The sequence below is a fragment of the Microtus pennsylvanicus genome, chromosome 12, assembly GCF_037038515.1.
Source record: "Microtus pennsylvanicus isolate mMicPen1 chromosome 12, mMicPen1.hap1, whole genome shotgun sequence".
Lineage (NCBI taxonomy): Eukaryota > Metazoa > Chordata > Mammalia > Rodentia > Cricetidae > Microtus > Microtus pennsylvanicus.
Genome location: NC_134590.1, coordinates 14854080 through 14879830, shown reverse-complemented (window position 1 = coordinate 14879830; position 25751 = coordinate 14854080). Strand labels below are relative to the sequence as shown.

At 39.6% G+C, this 25751-nt stretch overlaps 1 protein-coding gene across 1 annotated transcript; it reads left to right on the top strand.

Moving 5' to 3' along the window:
• The first annotated feature begins 8139 nt into the window (after positions 1–8139).
• Positions 8140–24184, top strand: Alb (albumin). The gene is made up of 15 exons (XM_075943393.1): positions 8140–8264; positions 8953–9010; positions 9934–10066; positions 12490–12701; positions 13271–13403; positions 14330–14427; positions 15790–15919; positions 16930–17144; positions 18099–18231; positions 19272–19369; positions 20527–20665; positions 21012–21235; positions 22210–22342; positions 22904–22965; positions 24047–24184. The coding sequence occupies exons 1-14, from the start codon at positions 8186–8188 to the stop codon at positions 22943–22945; spliced, it is 1827 nt and encodes a 608-aa protein (XP_075799508.1). The 5' UTR covers positions 8140–8185; the 3' UTR covers positions 22946–22965; positions 24047–24184.
• Positions 24185–25751: the final 1567 nt, after the last annotated feature.

The following is a 25751-nucleotide window of genomic DNA, read 5'->3' as shown; positions in this document are numbered from 1 at the left end:
TTCAAGGCCAGTTGGTCTACAAAACAAGTTCCAGGACAGCCAGGACTACACAGAGAAACCCTTTCTCAAAAAACAAATCAGAAACAAAACAACGACAAAAACAAGACCAGAATACAAACACAGTAAGTTTTAAAGCTTCATAAATTACCCTTTAATGAAAATATTCTAAAGTTGAACCACAAAAATTTCAACATAAAAATATTTTAGCTGGCTGGGCAGTGGTGATACACGCCTTTAATCCCCCAGTACTTGGGAGGCAGAGGCAGGTGGATTTCTGTGAGTTGGAGGCCTGCTTGGCTTACAAGAGCGAGTTCCAGGACAGCTAGGACTGTTACACAGAGAAACCCTGTCTCGACAAAACCAAAAGAAAAAAGAAAAAGAAAAAAAGAAAAAAATTAAGCTAAACAATCTCTATCTATCTATCTATCTATCTATCTATCTATCTATCTATCTATCTATCTATCTATCTATCTATCTATCATTTTTCAAGACAGGATTTCTCTGTGTAGCCCCAGCTGTCTTGGAACTCTCTCTGTTGAACAGGCTGGCTTTAAACTCAGAGAACCTCCTGCCTCTGCCTCCTGAGTATTGAGATTCAGGCATGCGCCACCGCCATTCAGCTACAATTTACGTTTTATAAGAGATTATAAAAGTTTGGTTTTGTGACCTCAGAAGCCTTTTGGACTGCATTTGGAAAGCTCATAGACTGTGGACAGATGCTCAGCAGTGTATTTACTCAAGTCTGAATTCTGCAACAATGGTTATGAGCAGTTATCAGCGTTTCTATTTTATATGTTCTTCTTGCTGACCTATGAAAAACAGATGAGTATGTAGGCATTTGGTACCTTTTTCTTTAATTGGAAAAACATTAAGTATGAAGAAAGTGGTTTTTTAAATACAGGTTAGATAAACTTAGCCATCTTTTAATTTCTTAAAAAATATTAAGCTGATTTAGACAGTGAGGAATACTTGAAAAGCAATGATATAGCTTAGCTTGAACTAGCTCTCTGGCTTGGAAGGCCTAATTTCAAGTGTCCTTTCTTCTATTTCAGGATACCTTCTCATTCCATAAGACTGTCACGTAGGAAGCATGGCATCATAGATGTTCAGGTGGAAGGACCTTAGGGATAATTTTATTTCAGTTGATTTACGTGGCATGGAGACACTAACAAATCTGCAGGTCCAAGGCTGTAGCAAGAAACTGAAACTGAGCTGAATTAAGCTGCAGTCAGTAACTAAGATGTTGGAAGAAAATAGTCAGGAAAATTGAGTTGCATAGACGTAAATTCCAGGGGCTCAATCTCGCACGAAGGAAGGGCACAAAAGTACATTTTTTTGTCACTGAGACTCCACTATATATGCAGGGCTTTAACTGATAAATTCAGAGTGCAGCCCCTATCCACCTTAACATTTTTTCTTTTTCTTTTTAAATAAATTTTTCATTGTAACAAGAACAATATCAAAATAACCCAAATAACTGTGTAACCATGTCTTCTTAAATCTTTGAATGCTTTTCTTAGTAGAAACTTTTATACCTTGAGGGAAAACATACAGCCTTTGACCATTCACAATTACCCAACTCCTGCAGGGCACAATCATTGAGAACATGAGGTTGTTTTCTGAGCTAGAACTCTACAACAAATACGTTTGGCAATCTCATTTGATTTTATTTTCTGGTTAAATAATTATAACAAAAATTAAATATTCTTGTATCAGCACTGAATTAAGCATTTTCTCTATCTTAACTATTCCAATTACATCAAAATGAGACCATCTAAGCCTGAGTAATTTACTGAACATTTCCTGGTTCCCTCCCAACTGCTGTCTCCTCTCACCCTGTCGTTTCTCGGCTCAAATTTTCTAATCCTAGTAAATAACAAAAAAGTGAGTGTGGAAGTGTAACCATAAAGGGAAAAAGGAGGGAAGGGAAAAGAGATGAGCGACAGAGCCAGAGCATCTAGAAGGCAGACAAGGTACCGCCATGACCGGGACATCAGATAGCCAGTTTACACGATAGATCTGAAGTATTGTCTTCATCCTTAACTACATATGGAGAAATTTGTCTTCTATAAAATGAAGGGACTGGCAATGTCAGGACAGATGAGCCAGCCTGTGTCATATTTCAAAATAACTACTGTTACTTTCTTCCCTTTAGAGAGCTATTTTAAAAGGGAACTGTCAGGACGACCCAAATCAGAGAAGTCTGGTTGGCGTTTGAGCTTCACCAAGGCCGTGTTGTCATGTTTCCGGGTATGCTGCTCTAAAGAACTCTTATTTCCAGTGATGGGGTGGATCTTTTCTGCCTGACGTTATAGAGACGACATTAAACAAAGAGTGAGATGTAAGAGGTGATGACTGAATGAGCCAATGAGCCAACTCCCAGTTTTCTTTCTTTTCTTTTCTTCTTTTTTCTTTTTGAGACAGGGTTTCTCTGTGTAGCTTTGGAGCCTGCCCTAAAACTAGCTCTTGTAGATCAGGCTGTCCTCAAACTCACAGAGATCCACCTGCCTCTGCCTCCCGAGTGCTGGGATTAAAGGTGTGCGCCACCATTGCCCAGCCCCAATAGTTCATAGACGGTTAGGATATAGTGAAGGACTTAGTTATCATATTAAATCTGGAGTTCTTAGTTACTTTGATTTTTCTCTGGGGTATAGTAAAACTCTTATTAGTGGAGAACCCTACAGTAATTATCCCGTGAGTTCATTTCTAAAATGACCTAGGATCAGAATACAAATTCTTCCAAAATTTCATCCCCAGGACTGTTTCAGTAGGAGGAGGAGGAGCGTGAGAGGGTAATACGTGGTGACAATCCAGTACGTACACAGATGACATTATCAGAGAATAAGCTACAAAGCTACCTAGCTCTAAGCATTTACCCTGTTAGATAATTCTGTTCTGCTGCATTTGGTTAGCAGGTATGCACACATGCAGTGAATTAATGTCACTCAACTCTAGCAACAAATTTTTGCTTTGAGGAGTGTAGACAGGCATAGAATCAAAGAAGGTGACATTCCTCACGTGATGCAGCTTGATCTATGAATAGCCTTACATTAAGTCAGTACAACTTTCCATACAACGGGTTACCTACCATATAAGAACATTCTACATAAGTCTAAAAGTTATGGATGAAAAACTTAGAGCATTCACCAGTATAATTATTACTTATCTAAACCAAAGAAATTAAGTATTATCTATGAACAATGATTCGTTGTGATTAGTCAAGCAAGAAGAAAAGGAAAAATAAAAGCTCACTTCACAAAACATTGAGTATAACACAGTAATGAAGTACAAGTGTTCAGAGCACTTTATACCAAGAAGTATTTGAAACATCAATCTCAACAGTTTTTTAAATTATCAAACATTGCTTCAAAGTGTGATGGACACTTTCCCAACAGTATCTTAAGCGCCTATTCAAACTAGTGCTTGAATCTCAGCCAAAACAATGAAACAAAACAGGGAAAAAAAGATATGGATAAGAAAAGAAGTCTGGCTGTACCTGTGTGATTCTAGGTGGAGAAAGACCTGAGGACTCCATTGAAAAATCCTTAGATCTGATCCACACTTTCAGCCAGGTGCAGGAGAGAAAATTAATCTGCAGCCATTGGGTAGTTTGCCTGTATACAGAAAACATGCAAATAAAATGGGGAAAATAGCCCCATTCTTGGTTGCCTTAAAAAATACCAAGGAATAAACCTAGTTAAGGAGGTGAGGTTCCTTTACAATGAAACATTTAAAACACTGAAAAAATAAATTGAAGAAGACCCTAGTAGGAAAAAGCCTTCTAAGCTCATGGCTTGGCTTGGTGTCCATTGACAGAGAAGACAGAGAAGGAAAACAAGGGATATGCACAGAGTGGATTCTTTTCTCCAGCTATAAAGAATGAAGCTACAGGGCTGGAGAGATGGCTCAGTGGTTAAGAGCATTGCTTGCTCTTCCAAAGGTCCTGAGTTCAATTCCCAGCAACCACATGGTGGCTCACAACCATCTGTAATGAGGTCTGGTGCCCTCTTCTGGCCTGCAGACATACACACAGACAGAATATTGTATATACAACAAATAAATAAATAAATATTTAAAAAAAAAGAATGAAGCTACAACATTTTCCAAAGTTTGTCCACAACTGGAGACAGTCATGTTAAGTCAGTCTTGGAAAGACACATATGTGTTTTCTCTCATTTGTGGTTCCTAGATTTTATGCAGATGTACAAAATCATTCATGTATATATGACATAAAAGCAGAAATGACACCTTCTAGAGGAATAAAGGAGACCAGTGGGAGGGGCATTAAAATGGATGAAAGGGAAGTAGAACAAATAGGCAGAATAAACTCATATTTTACCATATACTGATACAAAGATGTCCTTATTGAAGTTAGAACAACATACAATGAATGATGTAGGATTCCCCTTTGTGTGCTGTGAATATGTTTTATTGCCAATGGTTAATAATGAAGTTGCTTCAGTTCTTAGCAGGGCAGAATAAAGCCAGGCAGGAAATCTGAACAGAGATGTAGAGAAAGTAGGCAGAGTCAGGGAGACACCATATAGCTACTGAAAGGGACAGACTCTGGATCCTTACCAGTAAGTTACAGCCTTGAAATATGTTCATTTAAGATATAAGAGTTAGTTAATAAGAAGCCTGAGCTAATAGGCCAAGCAGTGTTGTAATTAATATCATTCCTGTGTGATTATTCGGGTCTGAGCAGTTGGGAAACAAACAAGCAGCTCCCGTTTACAGATGAAAATGTGTCAATCAAATACACACAGACAGACAGACAGATACACACACACACACACACACACACACACACACACACACCCATAACAGCTCCAAAAGCCACTTAGAATATTTTTTACTTTTATATATTTATACCATATGTATAGAATTTTGTTTCTGCCCTTTCTTCCCTCCAATCCCTCCTTTGTTCCCACATTAATCTCTTTCAAATTCATCTTTTTCTTCAATTATTATTAATACGAAATAATACAACCTGCTGAGTCCATTTAGTTTCAGAAAACACTTCCTCGCTGGTCTGTCCTCAGAGGTTAGCATAGCATATAGTCCATTTGCACCTAGGTCTACATTCTAGCCTTCTTCCCTGGCCAGGTGAAAGTCAGTATGTAGTGCTGAATGTGGTCCACCTGTCTCAGGTGAGGCTTTGTGACATACACTCTTAGCTCCAAGAAAATCTTAAGCACAATCTTCATTTCTCAATAATTCAGGTGGATATTTTGGGAGCGAGCATCAAAAGGCAATTATGGAGGATGATTAGTGTTTGAATCGCAATGTGTATTTGCACTTTATTTTAGCTAAAATATCTTGGTCAGTTTTTGACTTTTATTGGGAAATGTATCTTCATAACTGAATGGGAAATTTAATAGCTCATCTTGTTTCAGTTGTTGACTTTTTGCATAATGATCTTCCATTTTACCTACTTCATTCTTTATAAAGCATTTCTAGTCCTGCAGACTAGGTAGGATCTGTATATATCCACCAAAAAAAAAGAGTCTTTTTTATATAGAAAAAAGACAGATTTTGTGTCCCAATTTTTTCTTCCAAATTCAGCCAAATTTTCTATATTTTAGAATGGATACAGGTAATGTCACTACTTCTAGAAGGTCTATGGTAAAATTCTGAGGACATTATTAAATATTGCTATAGTATTTTCCTGGACACGTTTTACTTCCAAGAGGAGATCCGGAAGTACTACAGGGTCCTGCAGGATGAAACGTGCAGCCTGGCAGATAAAAGGCAAGGCTGGCTTGAAAGACTTCCTGAGAGGTTCCAGAAGTCAGGAGGGAGAGAGAGAGTGCTGGTTTGAAGGTTAGAATTGGGGTGACGAGGAAGTAGAAAACAGTTCCAATGAGATAATCCATCTACTTTGAAACCATCCTATCAAAATGAATGAAAGCAACAAACATCCAACAAGACAATGGAAAAACCAGGGCAAGAGGACTGAGGCTCGGGTTTCATTCTGAGTCATATTTGCATTTCAACAGGAGAGGGGTCTTTTTTCCTTTTTTTTTTTCACTTCTGAATGATGAATGCACAATTACACTTTCCAAACAAAGGCTTCTCTCAACCGCTCTTCATTTTCACAGTTGTCCCACTAGCACGAGAAAAACGCTTAAGAATCATCTGAGCCATTTTTTATTTACTCAGAAAATAGATTCTCTAGGCTGTTTCCAAAACTCAGTTTCAGTTTTGCATGGATGGTCATGCCAAACTCTCCTGGTGACTGACTAACCATAGAGTTTAAAATCTTGGGGAGCAGGACATTTAGAAATAACAGCCATATGGCTTCCTTCCTCTCAGTACAGAATACGCATACAGAATTAATGCCGGGATTTTCAGAGAAAGAGTATAAATTCTTCCTTACCAAAGGCAATGTTTCAAGCATTTCTTGGCAAGCATAAAAATCGTGTTAAGAATGAAGCACTTTAATTCTCTGCTGCTAATGATTAGTTAGGATATGCACATGTAAAACACCGAATCAGTACTGTTAAGGAAAGATTCAGTTGTTATTTATATTTTAAAATTATTGAAACCCCATCAGTTAGTAAATCAACTCAAGCTCTTATTCCATTATGATGATTTGATTTTTTTTTTTTAGATTTTGGTACTTAGGATTATACTATAATATAAATGCAAAGTAGATACACAGATTTTTTTTACTCAGTTGTCAAATGAAAAATACATGTTCATAGTATTCGTGTGACTAAGAAAACCTGGATTTGTGAGTCAGCAATACAACTATATTCAAGGGCTTGCACACTCCTCATTTGTTTATGCTTCCAGACTCACACCAGACAGAGCTAGGTTTGACTGCGGACTTCAGATAAAAAATGACCAGTCTTTCTAGGAAGCTTAAAGACAAACTGTAATTTGTCCAAGAAAGAATTACCTTCTAAATTCTCTTTCTTCTTTCCTTCCTTCCTTCCTTCCTTCCTTCCTTCCTTCCTTCCTTCCTTCCTTCCTTCCTTCCTTTCTTTCTTTCTTTCTTTCTTTCTTTCTTTCTTTCTTTCTTTCTTTCTTTCTTTCTTTCTTTGTTTTTGGCTCAACCCCTACCCCTGGTGGAATATGAATTCCACAGGCAGGCATTCTTTTACATTCTGTCCATCTGTGTCTTTGGAGACTAGTCTGTTATTGCTTTTCAGGACACCTTTGAGTCTTAATACAAGCAAGGAAATGCTTGTTCCTTCTCCTTCATTATTTGTGTTTGTAATCTCCTGTGTTTGATTATATAATTCATACACCTTCCTAAAGAAGAGGACTTAAAATGAGGTCACAGAAAGTAGATTTCTTTCATTGTTATAACTAGATATGAAAAAGAATGCTTTTCTGGCCACTCAGTAGTCTCTGTACATGTAGGTTCCATGGAGGCAATTTGGATGACAGTGCTGACTAACTCATTCTTTGAGGTGAGTGAGAGAGCTGGTCTGCTATCATCCTCTTGTGTTCTGTGGCAAACACCATCATTACTATCTTTTGTGTGCATGTTCCTCTAGTGTCTCTTCTTAAAAATAAAACCCAAGAAAGAGATTCACGTCAGATGGAAATATCCACCTCAGGCCTGTTTCACACATAGACAGAGCTGGGGTGGAGACACAAAACTTCCAAGCATCCCCTGAAATTCTAACTGCTCCAGCCTTTTCTCTGCTTACATTTGAGGCAATATGAGCTTTATGGAAGATTTTAATTTCAAAAGGACGAGAAAGACATGAAAACCTTATAATCAGCACCCCCCCATGCAAAATTTTTATTACCAACAGTAAAAGCAGACTTGGAATGAGCAATGCATGTAGTTCAGTACTTAGCTTTTAAAACAAGTCGTGTTCCCATGCGAAGGCCCAGACCAAAATGCTCAAGTGGGAGACAAGGAACACAGTAAGGGAAATCGGTTTGAACGGTTTAAACTCTTATGTAAAATTTGATGTTTTACATAACTTTGAATGAATTGACAAAGTCTTGTGGGGAAAACAGCTCCAGATGGCAAACAGACGCAAGGGATCTAGTCAAACAACTTTTTGGCACGGATTGTCTGATTTTGTAATAGGGTGAGAACCAATGAGATGGGAGATGAGTCTGGTTAATGGTCTACCGTTATTGGTGAAAGAAGTATATTAGAGCGCCGTTCTCTCCATCCATCTCACCTTTCCTCTCAAGCCCACAAGCCTCTGGCACAATGAAGTGGGTAACCTTCCTCCTCCTTCTCTTTGTCTCCGGCTCTGCTTTTTCCAGGGGCTTGTTTCGCCGAGATGCACGTAAGAACCTTATGTCTTTCCTGCTCTACTCTTACCATACTTGCTTAGTGATGGAAGAAGCCCCGTAGCTTTAAAGCTTAGTTTTCCCTTCAGGGCTTCTCTCCAGGCTTTGATGCTATTTTGCACCTGAGAACCCTTGTGTGGTTATATTATCAATATACTTTAGACATCTTAGTTGACAATAATGAGGGGATTTTTTAAGCTTATTTTTTAAATTTCTCTTAATTTTGAAGAAATGCTAGGCAAAGTGACTTGAGTTCTATCGAATACAGCCGAAGTCAGAATTTTTCCCAATCGCAAAGCCCGTTTACTGTACCATGTTATACTAAAAGCTAAAAGTGGGTGTTGTTTATTTTCTAATTGGAGCTTCCATATTGTATTTACTTTAATTTCAGGTTGTCTTAGTAGATACAGACATGACAAAAGCATTGAATCTTAGGTTTGATAGCAAAGCTATAAATACTTAAATTTTAAAATAATATTTTGGTGAAAAGACAGTTCTTTTAAATGCAGAAGGAAGGAATCATTGACAGCTTCATTTTTTTTTATAGCTATCAAGGCCAGTGTCTTAAAGCAAAGAAATAGCTTAAGTTTGGGGATAGAAGTATGAGAAGCAGCATTATAATATTAGATATATTAGTTGTCTTTATCAATATCTCAATATGATTTTCTCTCCCTGTTCCCACAGACAAGAGTGAGATCGCTCATCGGTACAATGATTTGGGAGAAAAATATTTCAAAGGCCTGTAAGTTAAAATGTTGAAAGTCAATTTGATGTTTCTGGTAGTAGTTCAAGTTCTAAAGTGCTTTTTCTCACCTTAAGTGTGTAAATTGTAGGGTCGCACTGTCCAATAGAAATGTCTTCACTGGAAAGACCTGTGCTGGGCAATATGGCAGCCAGAGGGCACATGGTTATTGGGTACTTGAAACATGGCAAGTCTAACCAAGAAGCATACATTCAAATGATATTTAATTTTACTTAAATGTATCTAGCCACTTGTGGCTAATGGCTGCTTTACTGGAGAGCAAGATTCTGGAGCTCACATCAAACTTGTGAAGAATGGAATCTTATTTTTTTTTCTGGAAAGGTCGAAGATGTAGCTCCTTGGGCAGCTAACTTGCTAATTATTCTTTACACAGGACAATCCCATGATCTTTTGAGCAGACTAATTTGCCTTTTTATAGTACCGGGGCCTTACACTCATATGATGCAAGTGGTCTATAATTAAATCACACCTCCAACCTCAAAAAATTTTTTTAATATGGTAAAAAATGAGAAGTTAGTTTATTTTTAAAAGGTCAATAGTATCTTATACCTCCTATTACCAGAGGTATATGGATTAGAAAAGAAATAACTCCCAGGACTTGGGTAATGTCTAGCCTTGACCATGAAATGTATTTAGAACATAGTTTGCTTGTTTGCCCTATCGTCATAAATCTACTGATACACATAAGCATCTAGACATAAGCATGGTACAAATCCATATTCTTTCTGCTTGGAGAGGCACATCTTCCTGGTTAGACCGCAGAGAAGAGCTGCCTGGAATAGGTTTTCTAGCTAGTTGTGAGAAAGATATACAGTGTATGGATGGTGTGCACGTTCACAATTTGCTATTTAGGAAAGTCAACTGCTCCATATGAGAGCTTTATTTCTATGTCTGTTCTTCAGAGTCCTGATCACCTTTGCCCAGCATCTCCAGAAATGCCCCTATGAAGAACACATAAAATTAGTGAATGAGGTGACCGACTTTGCAAAGGCGTGTGCTGCCGACGAGTCTGCTGAAAACTGTGACAAGTCACTTGTAAGTGCATGCTGATTTTGAGGACCTCTTTTTCTCTTTTATATAATTCTGAATGTTTCAAAGGAAAACAAATACTGTCTCCCATACCTAAGGCCCTGAGAGCATTGTGGAAGAGGGGGCAGAAAGAATGTAAGAGCCCGAGGACTAGGGATTTTGCTATGAGATTGTCTCCTAGTAATGCCAGAAGCTACACCCCAAAAAGTCTCACCATCATGACTGCCCAAATGTGAGCTTAACAATGACAATGACAATAGATGTGTCAAAGTGGAGGAAAGACCACAAGGTCTCAACCCTACATAAAGAGCTATAGGCAAAGAAGAAACGCTGGGAGCAGGAGAAATTGTCTTCTCCAGGGAAGAGAACACCAATGGGTTAATTCAGTACAAATGGCCAATCCTGAAGACATATATACAAGTAACATTATGTAGACCAGCAGACTGTATTTAGGAATATATATGTATACATATAAACATATATGTATGTAGCAACAATTAATGAGGAATGAGGATATGGATCTAAAAGAACAAGGGAGGCATATATGGGAATGTTTAGAGGAAGAAAAGAAAAGGAGGAAATGATGCAATTATATAGTAATCTCAAAATATAAAAGAAACTATAAAAAATTATTAAATGATTCAATGATTATTAAATGGAGACACTCTAGGTATGTGCATAACTTAAATTCTTGGAGGCTGAAGTGAGCAGTTATAATGTTTTTAATGGCAATTTGTCATTTGTACATTTTCTTTCCAAGCTCTAAAATCTGACCTCTGTTCACAGAGTCTAACAACAATAGAAATCTTTTTATACATTTTTTAAGTTTTGTAGTGAAAGCCCTTTACCCTCTTTACTGTAGCTGACAATAGCTACAACACCATCCAGCAGATCTATAACATTTATCTCGCTTAACTGAGATTCTATGCCAAATGATCTATAACTGAGTTCCTCCTTTCTTTGTCAGCCATAATTCCCCTTTTGAATTCTGTGAAATTGACTATCTCAGGTACCTTATATGAGCTGAATCACTCAGAACGTGTCTTTCTGTGACTGGCTTGTTGCGCTTAGCAGAATGTCCTCTGAATTGGCCCATGTTGGTACCAGTTGCAGAACATTCCTCTTTTAAAGGCTAAAGAGTACTCCTTTGTGTATGGACCACATCTTAATCTGTCTACCCACATTCTCTTCATCCATTTGCTCGTGGTTGCTTAGGCTATTTATACATTTTGATTATTACAGGTAATGCTACAGTAGAACAGGAGGGATAATGTTTTCTTGACATAATGGTACTATATGAATCTTCAGAAAGCATCAACTGATTTCTATGCTACGTGGTTACTTGGATAAAACTATAGTATAGCTCTTTATTTCTATTTTAGGGGAATGAATTTTTATATACAACTAAAAAGTGTGGTTTTCAGTTGTTTAGGAGAAGTTTTGCTCTTTATGGGTAGGACTTCAAAACCTGGGACCTGAGCTTCTCTGGCTGCAAGCCGTTTCTCAAAACTATCTCTAGGCCTTTTCCTCTGGAAGCCTTTCTCTCTCATTGCAGGGTTAGTACTTCACACAAAACAGTACAGTTCTACCTTGCTATTCCTGAGTCAATTTTTTTAAGTTAATAAACTCTGTCTAAATCAGTAAAATTTCCATGAAGTTAGATGACTTTTATAACAAAAATTAATGAGGAAAGGAAGAATTATTTAACAAATGAAGTCCTTTGGGGTCATTATTTCTAGAACAAAGAGGAGATCTACATTTTAATGTAGTAATTACTTATAGTAGATTGTGTTATTCCTCAGTTTTACAGGGAGTCTGCTAAAAACGGGCTTGTTTAAATGGAACAGAGAAGTTCCTGTTCTGTTCCTTCTTCTATAGTCAAATGAGAAGCCATGTGAACACGTGACTCGAGTATAATTCACACTCTCCTTCCAGAGCTAGTTTCCCTTGATTTTTTTTTTCATCATTGTGACTTTTTCTTCTAGCTTTTGGTGCCAGATAGAAGTCATGTAGGGTAACATCCCTTAAGGCTGTTACCTGTTTGCTCCTCTGTTTCATTCACCATACATAGCACTGTGGCATTTGACTATTAGGAAAATTACACAAAAACAGGCAAATCAAAGGAAAGTCAATGAAGGGATTTTTTATATGATTTTCCTTTTGCTTTATAGTTTTAAAATATGATTTCTTTCATTAACAATTTTTCACACTTACATTTATTTTAAGTGCTATATAAAAGCATAAAATTGTATATATTTCAAGGAATCATGTGATGCTTCAACATGGGACATATCGTCTTTATACCTACATACAGGTCCTTATTTTCTTAACCATGTTTTATCTGTACATTCTGTTCTTTGCACTGCTCTTTGGTTATAGAGAAAGTCGGGTACTGGCAGGAATTTGACATCTTCTGTTTTCCCCTTTAGCACACTCTTTTTGGAGATAAGCTTTGTGCCATCCCAAATCTTGGTGACAACTATGCTGAGCTGGCTGAGTGCTGTGGCAAACAAGAACCTGAGAGAAACCAATGTTTCCTGAAACACAAGGATGACAAACCCAACCTGCCCCCATTTGTGAGGCCAGAGGCTGACGTCATGTGCACCTCCTTCCAGGAAAATCCTGCTTCATTTATGGGACAGTAAGTAACCAGAGACCCATGCTTTAAATAAAAAACTGGGCAACAACTCTGCCAGGAACACCTGTGCTAATAGTCATTCAAAGCCCAAATATCCAGCATCAAGCCTGGGAAGGTTTTACCTTAAGGTGATTTTTAAAAACCTAATATTTGACACCACAAAACTATTCACAATGACAATAAGAAGATCAAGGATATTTTGATCTTGAAGACATGTATGACCTGTGTGAAAAATCTGAGATTGAGAAGTTGCAAAATATTCTAGAGTGGTGTGTGTGTGTGTGTGTGTGTGTGGTGTTCATGTCCTCTGGATCAATTTTGTTTTAGTCAGCAACATTACATCACCCAAATTTAACCATTTAGCAAAAATGCACATGTGAATATTTGTACACAGATACACAAATTCAATCTCCCTTCCCTCACTTAAGAACAACAGAGACAGCCATCACTCACAGCCATACCGAGTGGAACTGGCCCATAACAAATCTTTGGGTTTGGGCTGAGGCATCATTTCTGCAGTGTTATGTGCTGTGGGAAATGATTGCCTACTCTCTTCCTTTTCCCTACCTCAGCTATCTGCATGCAGTTGCCAGAAGACATCCTTATTTCTATGCCCCCGAGCTCCTTTACTATGCTGAGAAGCAAAGTGCCATCATGACTGAGTGCTGTGCTGAAGCGGACAAAGCCGCCTGCCTGGGACCAAAGGTAATCCCTGGGCAGACGGCGGGCCAGAACCACGGTGTATTCCCAGCCTCAGTTTTTGGCTATCTTGGGGGCCAGATTTGGGACATCTGAATCTCTGGATGAAACTTCTCTATGTCATTAAAAAACCTTTTTCTCTCTTAAGATACCAATGGATTTTTGTTCTCATACCTTTTTTCCTTTAAGATCTAGCAGTGATGGTCTGAGAGGGAGTTCTTGTGTTTACTTATCTTCTTTATGGTGGCGTCTTCTGTTGTATCATAGCATTTGTTAAATTGGACAGCAAGGGCTAGGGTTTTTTAATTTATTTTTACTGTTTTAGTCGTTCTATGAGACTATGAGAATTCAAAGCAGAGAATTTTGCTGAGGCTAGAAGTTGGAATCCATTCCTTTTTTCCATAAATATTTACTACGTAAATCATTTGCTTTTCTTAGGCACTTGCCCGTTTTGTAAAAGCTGATGCAGTAGAGAGTTAGATGAACTAGTTACAAAATTAAAGTCAATACAGATCTATATGTATATGCCCTGGGATATTACTAAAATTAAAAATTATTAAATTAAATTATTAAAATTTTAAATTATTTAAACTATTAAATTATTAAAATTAAAGTCAATACAGATCTGTATGTATAGGCCTTGGGACTCAGTACCTCTCCCTGGCATTGTCTACCTAGAAACCTCTGCTATGACCAGACTGATTTTCCTTCCCTTAGCAATCACAAGGGAATATTTGTGAATTTATGTGCAATTTTTTTAAAATTTTCATTTTGATGGAAGGTGTATCTCAGTAGTAGAGTTCTTGCCTGACTTAAACTCCTCACCCAAAGAAATGATTTTGGCATATGGCTGTCTGAACGTTTGAAGTTGTATGTGTGTGTGTGTAGAAATTGTCTTTTCCAAATTTTTTCAACTAGATTTCTTTCTGTAGCTTGATGCTCTGAAGGAGAAAGCACTGCTCTCATCTGTGAAGCAGAGACTGAAGTGCTCCAGCATGGAGAAATTTGGAGAGAGAGCTTTCAAAGCATGGTACGTATTTTTTTTATATCACAGCTCACATCTTTATAATGATAATTGTTCAATCTACAAGACTGTGCATTTATAAGGTACTTTACGAAAAGTTGATAGAAGTGAAATCAGAATAACAGTAATAATTTGACAATTTTGTCTCAGTTTTTTGTCTTAAATCATCAAAGTATTTAGGGTTTTTTTTTTTGTCTAAAAGAAGACAGGTATTTAAATTCCATTTGCTTTGCTTATAAAGACTAGGAATTTCATTTTAAAACCTTAAAGATATACAATCAAAGTCAGGGTAATTAATTTACTTATTTTATTTCCCCTCGGTCTGAAAGTGAGTGTTTTCTTGTCCAGATAATTTAATTCAGCCGTCAGAACTTTCTGACAACTCCAATTGTCTGTTCCTAATCTCATGTGTTTGCTCCACCCTCTCTTGGCTTTTTGAAAATTATGTAGCTGAACCTGGGAACGTCCTTTAATATATAGGCCAAGAAAAATATGATTGCCCTTCTAGCACCTTGCCTGCTCATCAATAAGGAAGCAACACAATAGGAGAGGAAGTGGAGAAGACAGACATTGTCCCTGTTTTCAGGACTCTGTCAGCAAGAATTATTCTCACCAAGTCATCCTTACCATGCAAATTCTTAAAGCCAATTAAATCAATAAATATAGCAACTCCAGCATGAAACAACACACCGCTACATGGGTGATGGTTGGTTTTTGCAAAGGAATCTATATTGGAATTATAGAACTGAAAATTGTTTTGATAATAATGAAGATCTTGGCTTTTTACATTTTGCCGTGAGGCTTAGAGGCTCCCTGCTGGACCAATTCCTTGGCAGAAGGATGCATGAGAAAAGCTCTCTAATTCTCTAGACATCAAGGATTTCCCCCCTCCACAGACCTTTAGAATTCTGATAGGTGTATCTTAAGACAAAAGAGGATGGATCTTCATTTCCAGATGAGAAAATGCCTTCGTACTGTAACATAATTTAACCTCCCAGATCCTTTGATTTAGTGTACTGTAACACTATAAAAGTTAAAGCCTGCTTGGGGTCACACTGCTAAGATGTCATCAAGCCAGATAAGGGCTCAAAACCTGATGCTTCTCAGACTGCCACCCCTTTGGAAATTCCCCTTTGATTTTAACTTTTTGAGGCATTAGCTTTCCCCAGACCACGCCTATTCTTTCAGCAGATAGTTCTGCCCAAAGAAAACCTATTATGCCAGAACTAACATTACAAGGACTGGTGAATTTTTATAATTATCTTCATTTCAGTTAGTTTTGAACCTTGTTCTAGATGATATCTTTTCACTACTTTCTTACAAATATAATATGATAGTAATTCTTTGATGGGGAAATTTTCTTTTTAGGGCAGTAGCTCGTATGAGCCAGAAATTCCCCAAGGCTGACTTCGCAGAAATTACCAAACTGGCAACAGACCTCACCAAAGTCACCCAGGAGTGCTGCCATGGCGACCTGCTTGAATGCGCAGATGACAGGGTAAAGAGTCATTGCATGCTAGAGTCAGTGAGAGGATGCGCTTGGCCGCATCGGTGGCCACAGATGGTGGCTGACCTGGGCTCTGGCCTCTCCCTTACTCTACCAAGTGTCCTTACTTTGTGGCATTTTCCAGGAAAACAAGCAAACAAACAAATCAATGCTTCCCCTCCCCCCAAAAAAACCCAAAAACCAAACCAAAACAAAAACAGTTTTCTGAATTATTAATTGACCCGAAACTTCTTTGTTCAGCTGCATTCTGGGAAGACTAAATCGGAAAGAGAGCAGTGACAAATGTCAGTTTATAAGATGTTTTGGGGAGAGAAGTGGGTTGGAGATCGCACAGATTGGAGAGGCTTTTCAAGAAAGGATGCTGTTTTGCCTCCATAATCTTTCCCCTAATTTACTGTCTGTGTTAAGTACATAAATATTCTCTGTGATCTTACATTCTCCAAAGCTGTACCATCATCTTCTGCACTTTCCCCTTTGAAAGATTAAAACAATAGCCCGATGCCAGAATTTTCTTCTGCTGTGATAACCCCTGGAAATCTTAAGTCAGATATTGCATGTACACAGGCAGGGCCTGTAACTGTGCCCATTGCTCGGTATTTAATTATGCCACATATTTCAGTGAGTTATTTAGTATTAAAATGCCTACCCATAATTTGGAAGGAGTAAATTGCCTTCAATTTCCTGGAAGAAAAAGAACCTGAATCGTTATCTCAGTCACAGAAAAAGAACCTGAAATATCTAGTCATAGAAACATGAAATTAATAAGTGAATAACTTGTTCCTGACCAGTCAGTCAGTCTCTCTCGAATCTGACTGGAATGTTTTAGTCATGGTGTCTTGAGGCCACAGGTCTGACGCAGTGTGTGAGAATGTGTTTACAGAAGCCATTTGGTTGTGTATGTTCCAGAGCATGAGACGTGTGCTTTCCCCACACAACAGAGGTGTGAGGGGGAGACTTAGCAAAGACCATTTCTCCTAAATAGTTGTCTTTCTTTCTCACAGGTGGAACTCGCCAAGTACATGTGTGATAACCAAGCATCCATCTCTAGCAAACTGCAGTCTTGCTGTGACAAACCCGTGCTGCAGAAAGCCCATTGCCTTGCTGAGGTGGACCACGATGAGATGCCTGCTGATCTGGCCCCACTGGCTGCTGATTTCGTTGAGGATAAGGACGTGTGCAAGAACTATGCTGAAGCCAAAGACGTCTTCCTGGGCACGTGAGTAGACGCCTTTCCTTTCGTAGCTTTGCTGTGTTTCGTTTTGTTTCTGAGACAGGGTCTCACTGGGTGGCTCTGACTGTCCTACAACTCACTATGTAGACCAGGCTAACCTCAAACTCACAGAGATCCTCCTGCCTCTGCCTACAGAGTGCTGGGAATAAAGTTATGTGCCACCTCACCCAGTTCCTTTCTTAGTTTTAACAGAGCTGCATGGCTTAGGAAGCCACACCAGGCTTTCCTTTGGAGTAACCATGACTTCTGTGGCACTCAGTAAATTTGTTCTCCCTTGCCAGTCTCAGCCTTTAAAATTTACCGGAAAAGTAGTTTAGGTAATTTAAAATATTGTTATGAAATCATACATGCATATAGCATAATTTCAAGGTTCCTTACTTCATACGGATATTTCTAGAATTCTTTATAAATAGTTCATGAATATATAAATAATATGTATCACTTAAGCATAAGTTTAAGCATATTTCTTAAATATGTGCTTAATAACAGATTTCACTCATATGTAGAAGCAAAAGAAACTTTTAGCATTGTCTGTATTTACACATTTCTTGAGCTACTTTGGAGACGTAGTTCAAAACAAATTAGATATACAGTAAAAATAACTATGAATCAAATATTTAATGTATGCCAGTCTCTGTGTGCCATGGATTTATCCCAACCCACCCTGTGAGAGAGATGCTATCCTTCTTCCCATTCTACAATGGAGAAAGTTAATGCCCTAACAGTGCTGATATAGTCCCCATGCAGAACACTAAAATACACTGCAGTGGCAAAGTTGAACCTGGAAAGAGTTATCTCTGGCCCCAAGTTTTTGCTTAGTTTCCGCCACGGAGCTCCTTCCAATGCAGGGCGCCTGGAATGGGACTCACTACTGAAATTAGTTATGTGAGGCTACTGCTTGCTCACGTGTCTAGCTCAGTCTATGCTCCTCTTCACTAGGTTTTTGTATGAATATGCAAGAAGGCATCCTGACTACTCTGTTGCCTTGCTGCTGAGGCTCGCTAAGAAATACGAAGCCACCCTGGAAAAGTGCTGTGCTGAAGCTGACCCTCATGCTTGCTATGGCAAAGTGGTAGGTTTCCTCAAGCCCAGAACACAGCGGCACCTGGCGGCGCTTCCTATAAGGTCAATTCAAATGTTTTCTTGAAATGGAGGCAAGCCTGAGCTCTTCAAGTTCTCAATCGTGATAGGATGAACACTTTGGGTAAAATGTAAGGAAACCTGGAATAATCACTCTAGAAAAAGAAGGTCTGAAGAAAGGAAGGAATCTTTACTCGCACAAAGTCCTTATTGTAGTTTTTCCCTTTTCATGCTCTTAAGGATAAAATAAGAAAGTAAATTCGAATGCCAACTAGAAGAGATTTATTTAGTTTACATTTAAAGACCGTTAACCCAACTCCCCAAATTGTCAACTGTTAACATTAGTATCTCAAAGGAATTTGTATAGTTTATTTTTTTAAAGATATTTTCAAACATTTTGGAGAAGGCTTTGGAGTAGTTTTAGGAGAAGTTATGCTGGCAGGTTTCTTGTGGAGGACTTCAGGCAGCACTCCTGTAAGCACATACTGGTCTCTGAACTAATTGGGGCCAGAAGAGAATCACAGTTTACAAAGGAGTTACTGAATGCCAGGCACCACTCTGTGACTTGAGTCTGGGAGTAGACTGTTTCATCTCAGAGACCTCGAGATCCAACTAGAGGGATTGCCTAAAAGTGATGGCCATGGTCTACTGAACGTCTGCTGAGCACTAGTGTGATTTTAATTTCATCCATTTAGCTGGTTAACAGAAGAGGACTAGTTAAGTACAACTTAATGTCATCATAGAGAGAACCAGTCTGAAATTTAGACATAGAAGAATAGTTGCACAACAAAAATAAATGAGTCAGGTGATCTCACTCAAACACAGCCCTTGACTTCCAGATACTGAAGATTCTTATTACCCTGTCTGTACCAAACGACCTTGCAAATAAAAAGAACAATTTAAATGTAGTATGACAGACATGACATGGAAGATCCCCTAATGTGTCTTTGGACTGAAGGAAGGGAGAAATGCCAATGACCTAGGTTGGGCTCTCAGGAAGGGCGCTATAAACAGAGTTCTTTTTTGTTGCAGTTTGATGAATTCCAGCCTCTTGTAGAGGAGCCTAAGAACTTAGTCAAAGCTAACTGTGAACTGTTTGAGAAGCTTGGAGAGTATGGATTCCAAAATGCGTGAGTAGTTCTATCAGCTACTTTGTTCCTCGATCAATTTGTAATTCTTTAATATATATATTATTAATGTATATTATTATATTAATATATGTCACCCAGAATATGACCTTAGTAATGAAAACACATTATTTATAATCCCTATCTATCAAAAATTTTGGAGAGGATGTAGCTTATATCACAGGATGAAGAGGACTGGATCCCTGTGTAATATAAAACACCAGACTATTGGGTGTTTTGAGAACTCATAGCAAATCTTGACACAGTGGTCTGGGAATATCCTTCAAAGATTAGGTGGAGTTTGTGAGCAAACAACAGAACAGTATTTGGTAGAACAAGAAGTAGCACACATTGGACAGCAGAAGCTCAAGAACTGATAGAGATGCTGAACGCAAAAACACTGCAAAAGATTTCAATAATATGTGGCTGTTACGTGAATAAGGGTTCACCCGGGGAAAGGCTGGAATTTGGGAGTCACACCTGAACTTTGGTAGTCGGGACCTTGTATTCCTAGAAGATAGAGACTGAGCAGCCTGCTAGAGTCACGTGCCAGCCCCACAGAACCTTCCCTACAGAGAGGGCACTGAAGGGTCATATCTTTCCTTAAAGGCTTTTAGCTTCTTCTGACTCTAGAGTTCGGAGTTGACGTCTTTTCTTCACTTGAGGAGACTCCAGTCCTATGCTGACTTTTATTGCTTATGGTGCATTATTAAATACTAGACCTTATGAGATGTTAGATGATGTGCAGGCAGGCACTGTTTCCATTCATTTGATCCTTCACTGTCTCCCTTAAACCAGCGGTCTTTCCGCCGCTTAGTTGATCACACTGCTGACCTGTGGAAGTTTGTGCTGGTTTTCTTTCAAGCAGCACCGAGTCCAGCGATGCCACCAGATAGAGAAATATAGCTCACTTCCTTATGATTTTAGTGCAGATCTAAGACCAAGATCATGTGCTCCAGGGAGTTTTCATGGCCACTTAGTTAGTTATCAGGACAAGGTCTTCCTCCAATACTATGATATCATCCTAGAAGAGAAAAAAATCGATTAGTGGGGAAAACAATCTTAGTTGATTTGAGGTAAATTTTCTCTTGTTGAAATATTTTACAGCAGGCCAGTTTCCTGCCTGGATGCAACCGTATAAGTTATTTTTTTTTAAACAGGCTCCTAGTGCGTTACACCCAGAAAGCACCTCAGGTGTCGACTCCAACTCTCGTGGAAGTCTCAAGAAACCTAGGAAAAGTGGGCACCAAGTGCTGTGCGCTCCCTGAAGCAGACAGACTGCCATGCGTGGAAGACTATGTGAGTCATACAGAAGTCACATAACGTTAGCAGTGCTGGGGTTTTGTCTTTAGACATTGACAAATCTAACTTTTAGGAGCAAGGGTGTACTAATATGTGCATGTGTGTGTGTGTGTGTGTGTGTGTGTGTGTGTGGTAGCTGGGACACGCCCACCTTTATTTAAATAAGAGAGAGGCAATGTTTATAAATCTCATATGTTTGGTTTCAACGATAAATAAGTCACTGTGCCAATCAAGGCCAAATTCATAGCTGCTAAATCAATTTGGCAGTTCCTCCAGGGCACCGGAAAGTGGGTGTCTGTGGAATCCTACTGACTGTTCTGCTCCTCTGCCTGTGCTTCCTTAGCTCTCTGCCATCCTGAACCATTTGTGTGTGCTGCACGAGAAGACCCCAGTGAGTGAGCAGGTCACCAAGTGCTGTACTGGCTCTGTGGTGGAAAGGCGACCTTGCTTCTCTGCTCTGCCAGTTGATGAAACCTATGTCCCCAAAGAATTTAAAGCCGAATCCTTCACCTTCCATGCCGACATCTGCACACTTCCAGACAAGGAGAAGCAGCTAAAGAAGCAAACGTGAGTGATAGTTTCTTATTGCAGGTGTTTGTAGTGTTGAGAGTGAGAACTGTCAATTGGTTGGGTCCAGTTTGATGCAGTGTTTGTATTCCCGAGAGAGAAGTGGTTAGGTGTTGGCATTGCTGGGTTGAAAAGCTTTTTTCTATTGGAAAAAATACTATATTAAACATTGTCATATAAATTATCTTTAATACTGTGGATAAAAACCACAGAAGAATAAAATTCTAGTTGAGGTACAGTAAATAATGCTAAATGGCCAACTGGGGAATTTGCACAGGCATAAAATTGGTGATAGAAATCATAGGATAATTTATTTCAAGAGATGAATAATTAGCTGAAATTGTTCCATGATGAAGGCATACCAGATGCAGGACAAAGCCACAGGTGTGACTTCTGAGGGTAAGATAAGAAACAGCTGGAAACGCACATAGGGGGGTAGACTCCTCATTCTCTCCGGGAAGGTCCCAACAGTATGAGATGTACCGGGAGGTTGTCATCACCTGTGGGGACCTGTGATTGTGGTCCGGATCGTGGAACAAATCCCATCCCCCACACAGCTCTTTTTCTCCGGTACTGTTTGTTCTATAAATATCAACGACAGAGACCCAGCTTGGCTTCTTTTCATTTTTATAGCATCCCCATTATTAATGAGCCAAATGGGGCAGACATAGAGAGAAAAATTCCATATATGGAGTGCAAAGACAGAAGTCTTTCAGGAAATCTCCTGCAACTACATAAAAGATGGCGTGACTTGCCCCAATTATTCCAGTTGATTCAGTCCTAGCAGAGTGGCACTTACTACCCTCACACACAGTCGAGACTAAGGTTTGCAATGGCCTGCTTGGTCCTCAAAGCCAAAGTCACTTGGCTTCAAGATTTGTAACTTTAAACTGTGACCTTGCATCCTTGCTGTCTTGTGTTCCCGCGTGGTAGTAACCGTTCCCTTGCTGTTGTTACTTTCTGTCCGAATGCAGCGCCCTTGCTGAGCTGGTGAAACACAAACCCAAGGCTACAGGTGACCAGCTGAAGACCGTGATGGGCGAGTTCTCAGCTTTCTTGGAGAAGTGCTGCAAGGCTGACGACAAGGAGGCCTGCTTCTCTGAAGAGGTAACAGAGCGTCTTGCATTTGCTATATTCAGTTTCCATCCTTGTGCATTTGGTCCGGTCGGGGCTTAGAAGCTCACATGCTGAATAACGGGCTCAACCTAGATTGTGTTCGCTGCAGATCTGTAACACAAGCTGACTTAAGTAGCTCTTAATTTTTATCTCCTACCGCACTGTGGTGTATTGAATGCTTATCATGGCCATTGGGTTCCAAATTTACGACACGTATGAACATAGTTAGAAACATTTGTAAAGCCCAGAATCATTAACTCATTTCAACCTTGGCCTGAAGTGTTACATTTCTACATTTCGAATCAACTTATTTCACACATGAGGGGAAACATTTACAATTACATTGTAAATCATTTCACATTTCCTCCTATGGCCCAACGACAGTTTACTTTATTGTTTTGAATACGACAGATGTCAGTGAGCTTTCTGTTAGGAATTCTAGCTCAACTGTACGTAAGTGGTACAAGGCTTGTGAATTTCCCAGTAACTTGGGAGTGCACATCTAAGTGTCCTGTTGATATTTTCTAACATCTCTCATTTCTTTGTGTTCAGGGTCCCAAACTTGTTGCTACAAGCCAAGCTGCCTTAGCCTAAATACATCACAAGCATCTCAGGTAACTATATTTGGGATTTTGAAAACTGATCATGATCATCTTTCCTAAGATGGCCCAGATTTGTGGACCATTTGCCGAGAGTTCCGTAGACTACCACCAGCCACCGCTCTAAGGTTCTCACGTGTGTCCGCCGATTTCGGTTCCATTTGCAGATAAGAAAATTAATACACAAAGGTCTAGATTAATGCAGTTTACCCAAGGGAGAAAAGGAGTAAAAATCCAGAATTCAAACCAGCCCCGAAGAGTTCATCGTGGTTCTGCTCTGACTTACATGATACACTCCATGGAATCGCCCACTTTAACCCAGCCAAGGGCATCCTCAGAATAAAGCTGAAACCATATGAAAGCAAGCGCATTTCTGGGGGGTAAAAATAGTTGTGTATTATTGATTCTGCATATTTTGAGCCAATAATTCTGTAATTCATTTCACCAGTAGATCCAATAGAGCTATCTAACGGGGTTCCTGTTTCGTAAGAAGTAATCTGCTTCCGAATCTCTCATGTGTCCCATGCCAAACTTTGACAGAATTTCTTTTCATATTTCAAAGTGGCCTCCTTTAAAAATATAGATAATCGAGCACAGCTATGTTGCTCATTTTGTTTGTAATATTTTAGAAGAGAATTTTAAAGCTATATCAACAATGGAATGAGACGGTATATCTTATTTTCATCTTTATATGAAAACATATACTATCTGTGTATCCAAACAAAGGGCCTAGGATATAGGGTTATTTCAAAATTATTACCATTTTAGGAGAAAAGGGAAACTTTGTTGCACTCTGAGAAGACATATTTCATTTGTTGTAAATTAGGTAATAAGTAGGTATTGAGAAATGGTGAAACCTCTGACTTCGAAGCCTGAGGACTTTCACGAGACCAGTGATAATGAACACGCATCAGTGCATCAGTGTGTCATCTGCCCACGGAGTGAGAGAGTTCAGCTAAGTCCAGGTCATGCTTAGGCTGTCTGCACCGGTAGAAATTGCAAAAAGAGTCTAAGAGATTCAACATTTCTAAAAAATATATTTGGAAAATATACTTCATTTTACAAAGATTGCTTAAGTTTCTTTTTTTCTTTCCAGTCTACCCTGAGAAGAAGATACACCTGAAGACTCATCTTTTGTGTTGGTGTAAAATCAACACCCTAAGGAACAAAAATTTCTTTAAACATTTAACTTCTTTTCTCTGTACTGCAATTAATAAAAAATGAAAAGAATGTACTCTGTGGTCTGTGACTGTATTTTCCAAAGGTGTGCTCCCCCTGACAGCTTCATCGGCTTCGGGAAATAATGGGCACCCTTCCCCCTGACAGCTTCATAGGTACTGGGAAACACACAGGCATGCTTCCCCATGACAGCTTCATAGGTACTGGGAAACACACAGGCACGCTTCCCCCTGACAGCTTCATAGGTACTGGGAAATACACAGGCACGCTTCCCCCTGACAGCTTCATAGGTACTGGGAAACACACAGGCACGCTTCCCCCTGACAGCTTCATAGGTACTGGGAAACACACAGGCACGCTTCCCCCTGACAGCTTCATAGGTACTGGGAAACACACAGGCACGCTTCCCCCTGACAGCTTCATAGGTACTGGGAAACACACAGGCATGCTTCCCCATGACAGCTTCATAGGTACTGGGAAACACACAGGCATGCTTCCCCATAACAGCTTCATAGGTACTGGGAAATACACAGGCACGCTTCCCCCTGACAGCTTCATAGGTACTGGGAAATACACAGGCACGCTTCCCCCGACAGCTTCATAGGTACTGGGAAACACAGAGGCACGCTTCCCCCGACAGCTTCATAGGTACTGGGAAACACACAGGCACGCTTCCCCATGACAGCTTCATAGGTACTGGGAAATACACAGGCACGCTTCCCCATGACAGCTTCATAGGTACTGGGAAATACACAGGCACGCTTCCCCATGACAGCTTCATAGGTACTGGGAAATACACAGGCACGCTTCCCCCTGACAGCTTCATAGGTACTGGGAAATACACAGGCACGCTTCCCCCGACAGCTTCATAGGTACTGGGAAATACACAGGCACGCTTCCCCCTGACAGCTTCATAGGTACTGGGAAACACACAGGCACGCTTCCCCATGACAGCTTCATAGGTACTGGGAAATACACAGGCACGCTTCCCCATGACAGCTTCATAGGTACTGGGAAACACACAGGCACGCTTCCCCCTGACAGCTTCATAGGTACTGGGAAACACACAGGCACGCTTCCCCCTGACAGCTTCATAGGTACTGGGAAACACACAGGCATGCTTCCCCGGCAGTCTTGTAGGCTCTGGAAAGGACTCAGTTTTCTCCCTTTTTTTCTCGTCAGCAGAGATGCTAGATCCTACGGGCAACACGATGACAACAAATGTCAGCACTCTCCCAAGTTATGGGCAGTGAGCATAGAAATGAATTTCAACATTATAAGAGTTCTAAATGAGACCAAGAGCTTATGAACCGTGGGTTTCCCTTGTCAGTGGGTCTCTCAGAGTGGAGGGTGGAGGCGAAAGGAATGACTTTAAAGGTGGCTACTTGAACTAACAAAGTGATCTGAGAAAATTTTACTGCAGTTCAGGATGATAGGATAAAGATCTGAGAAGCAGTGTTGGAAGAGAGGACCGGGTGATCTGGAGGGGTTCTGAAGCACACGGGACTGGTGCAGCACAAGACAGCTTGAAATTTGCAAGTAAATGGATGGAGCTAGAAAACATCATTTTGAGTGAGGTAACCCAGACCCAGAAAGACAATTATCACATGTCCTCACTCCTA

What these genes read in the sequence shown, in the direction of transcription:
- Alb (XM_075943393.1), top strand. Translation starts at nt 8,186, where the DNA reads ATGAAGTGGGTAACCTTCCTCCTCCTTCTCTTTGTCTCCGGCTCTGCT. An exon ending in GAAAAATATTTCAAAGGCCT is followed by an intron (nt 9,011 to 9,933) that starts GTAAGTTAAAAT and finishes TCTGTTCTTCAG; the next exon opens with AGTCCTGATCACCTTTGCCC. An exon ending in GAGTATGGATTCCAAAATGC is followed by an intron (nt 19,370 to 20,526) that starts GTGAGTAGTTCT and finishes TTTTTTAAACAG; the next exon opens with GCTCCTAGTGCGTTACACCC.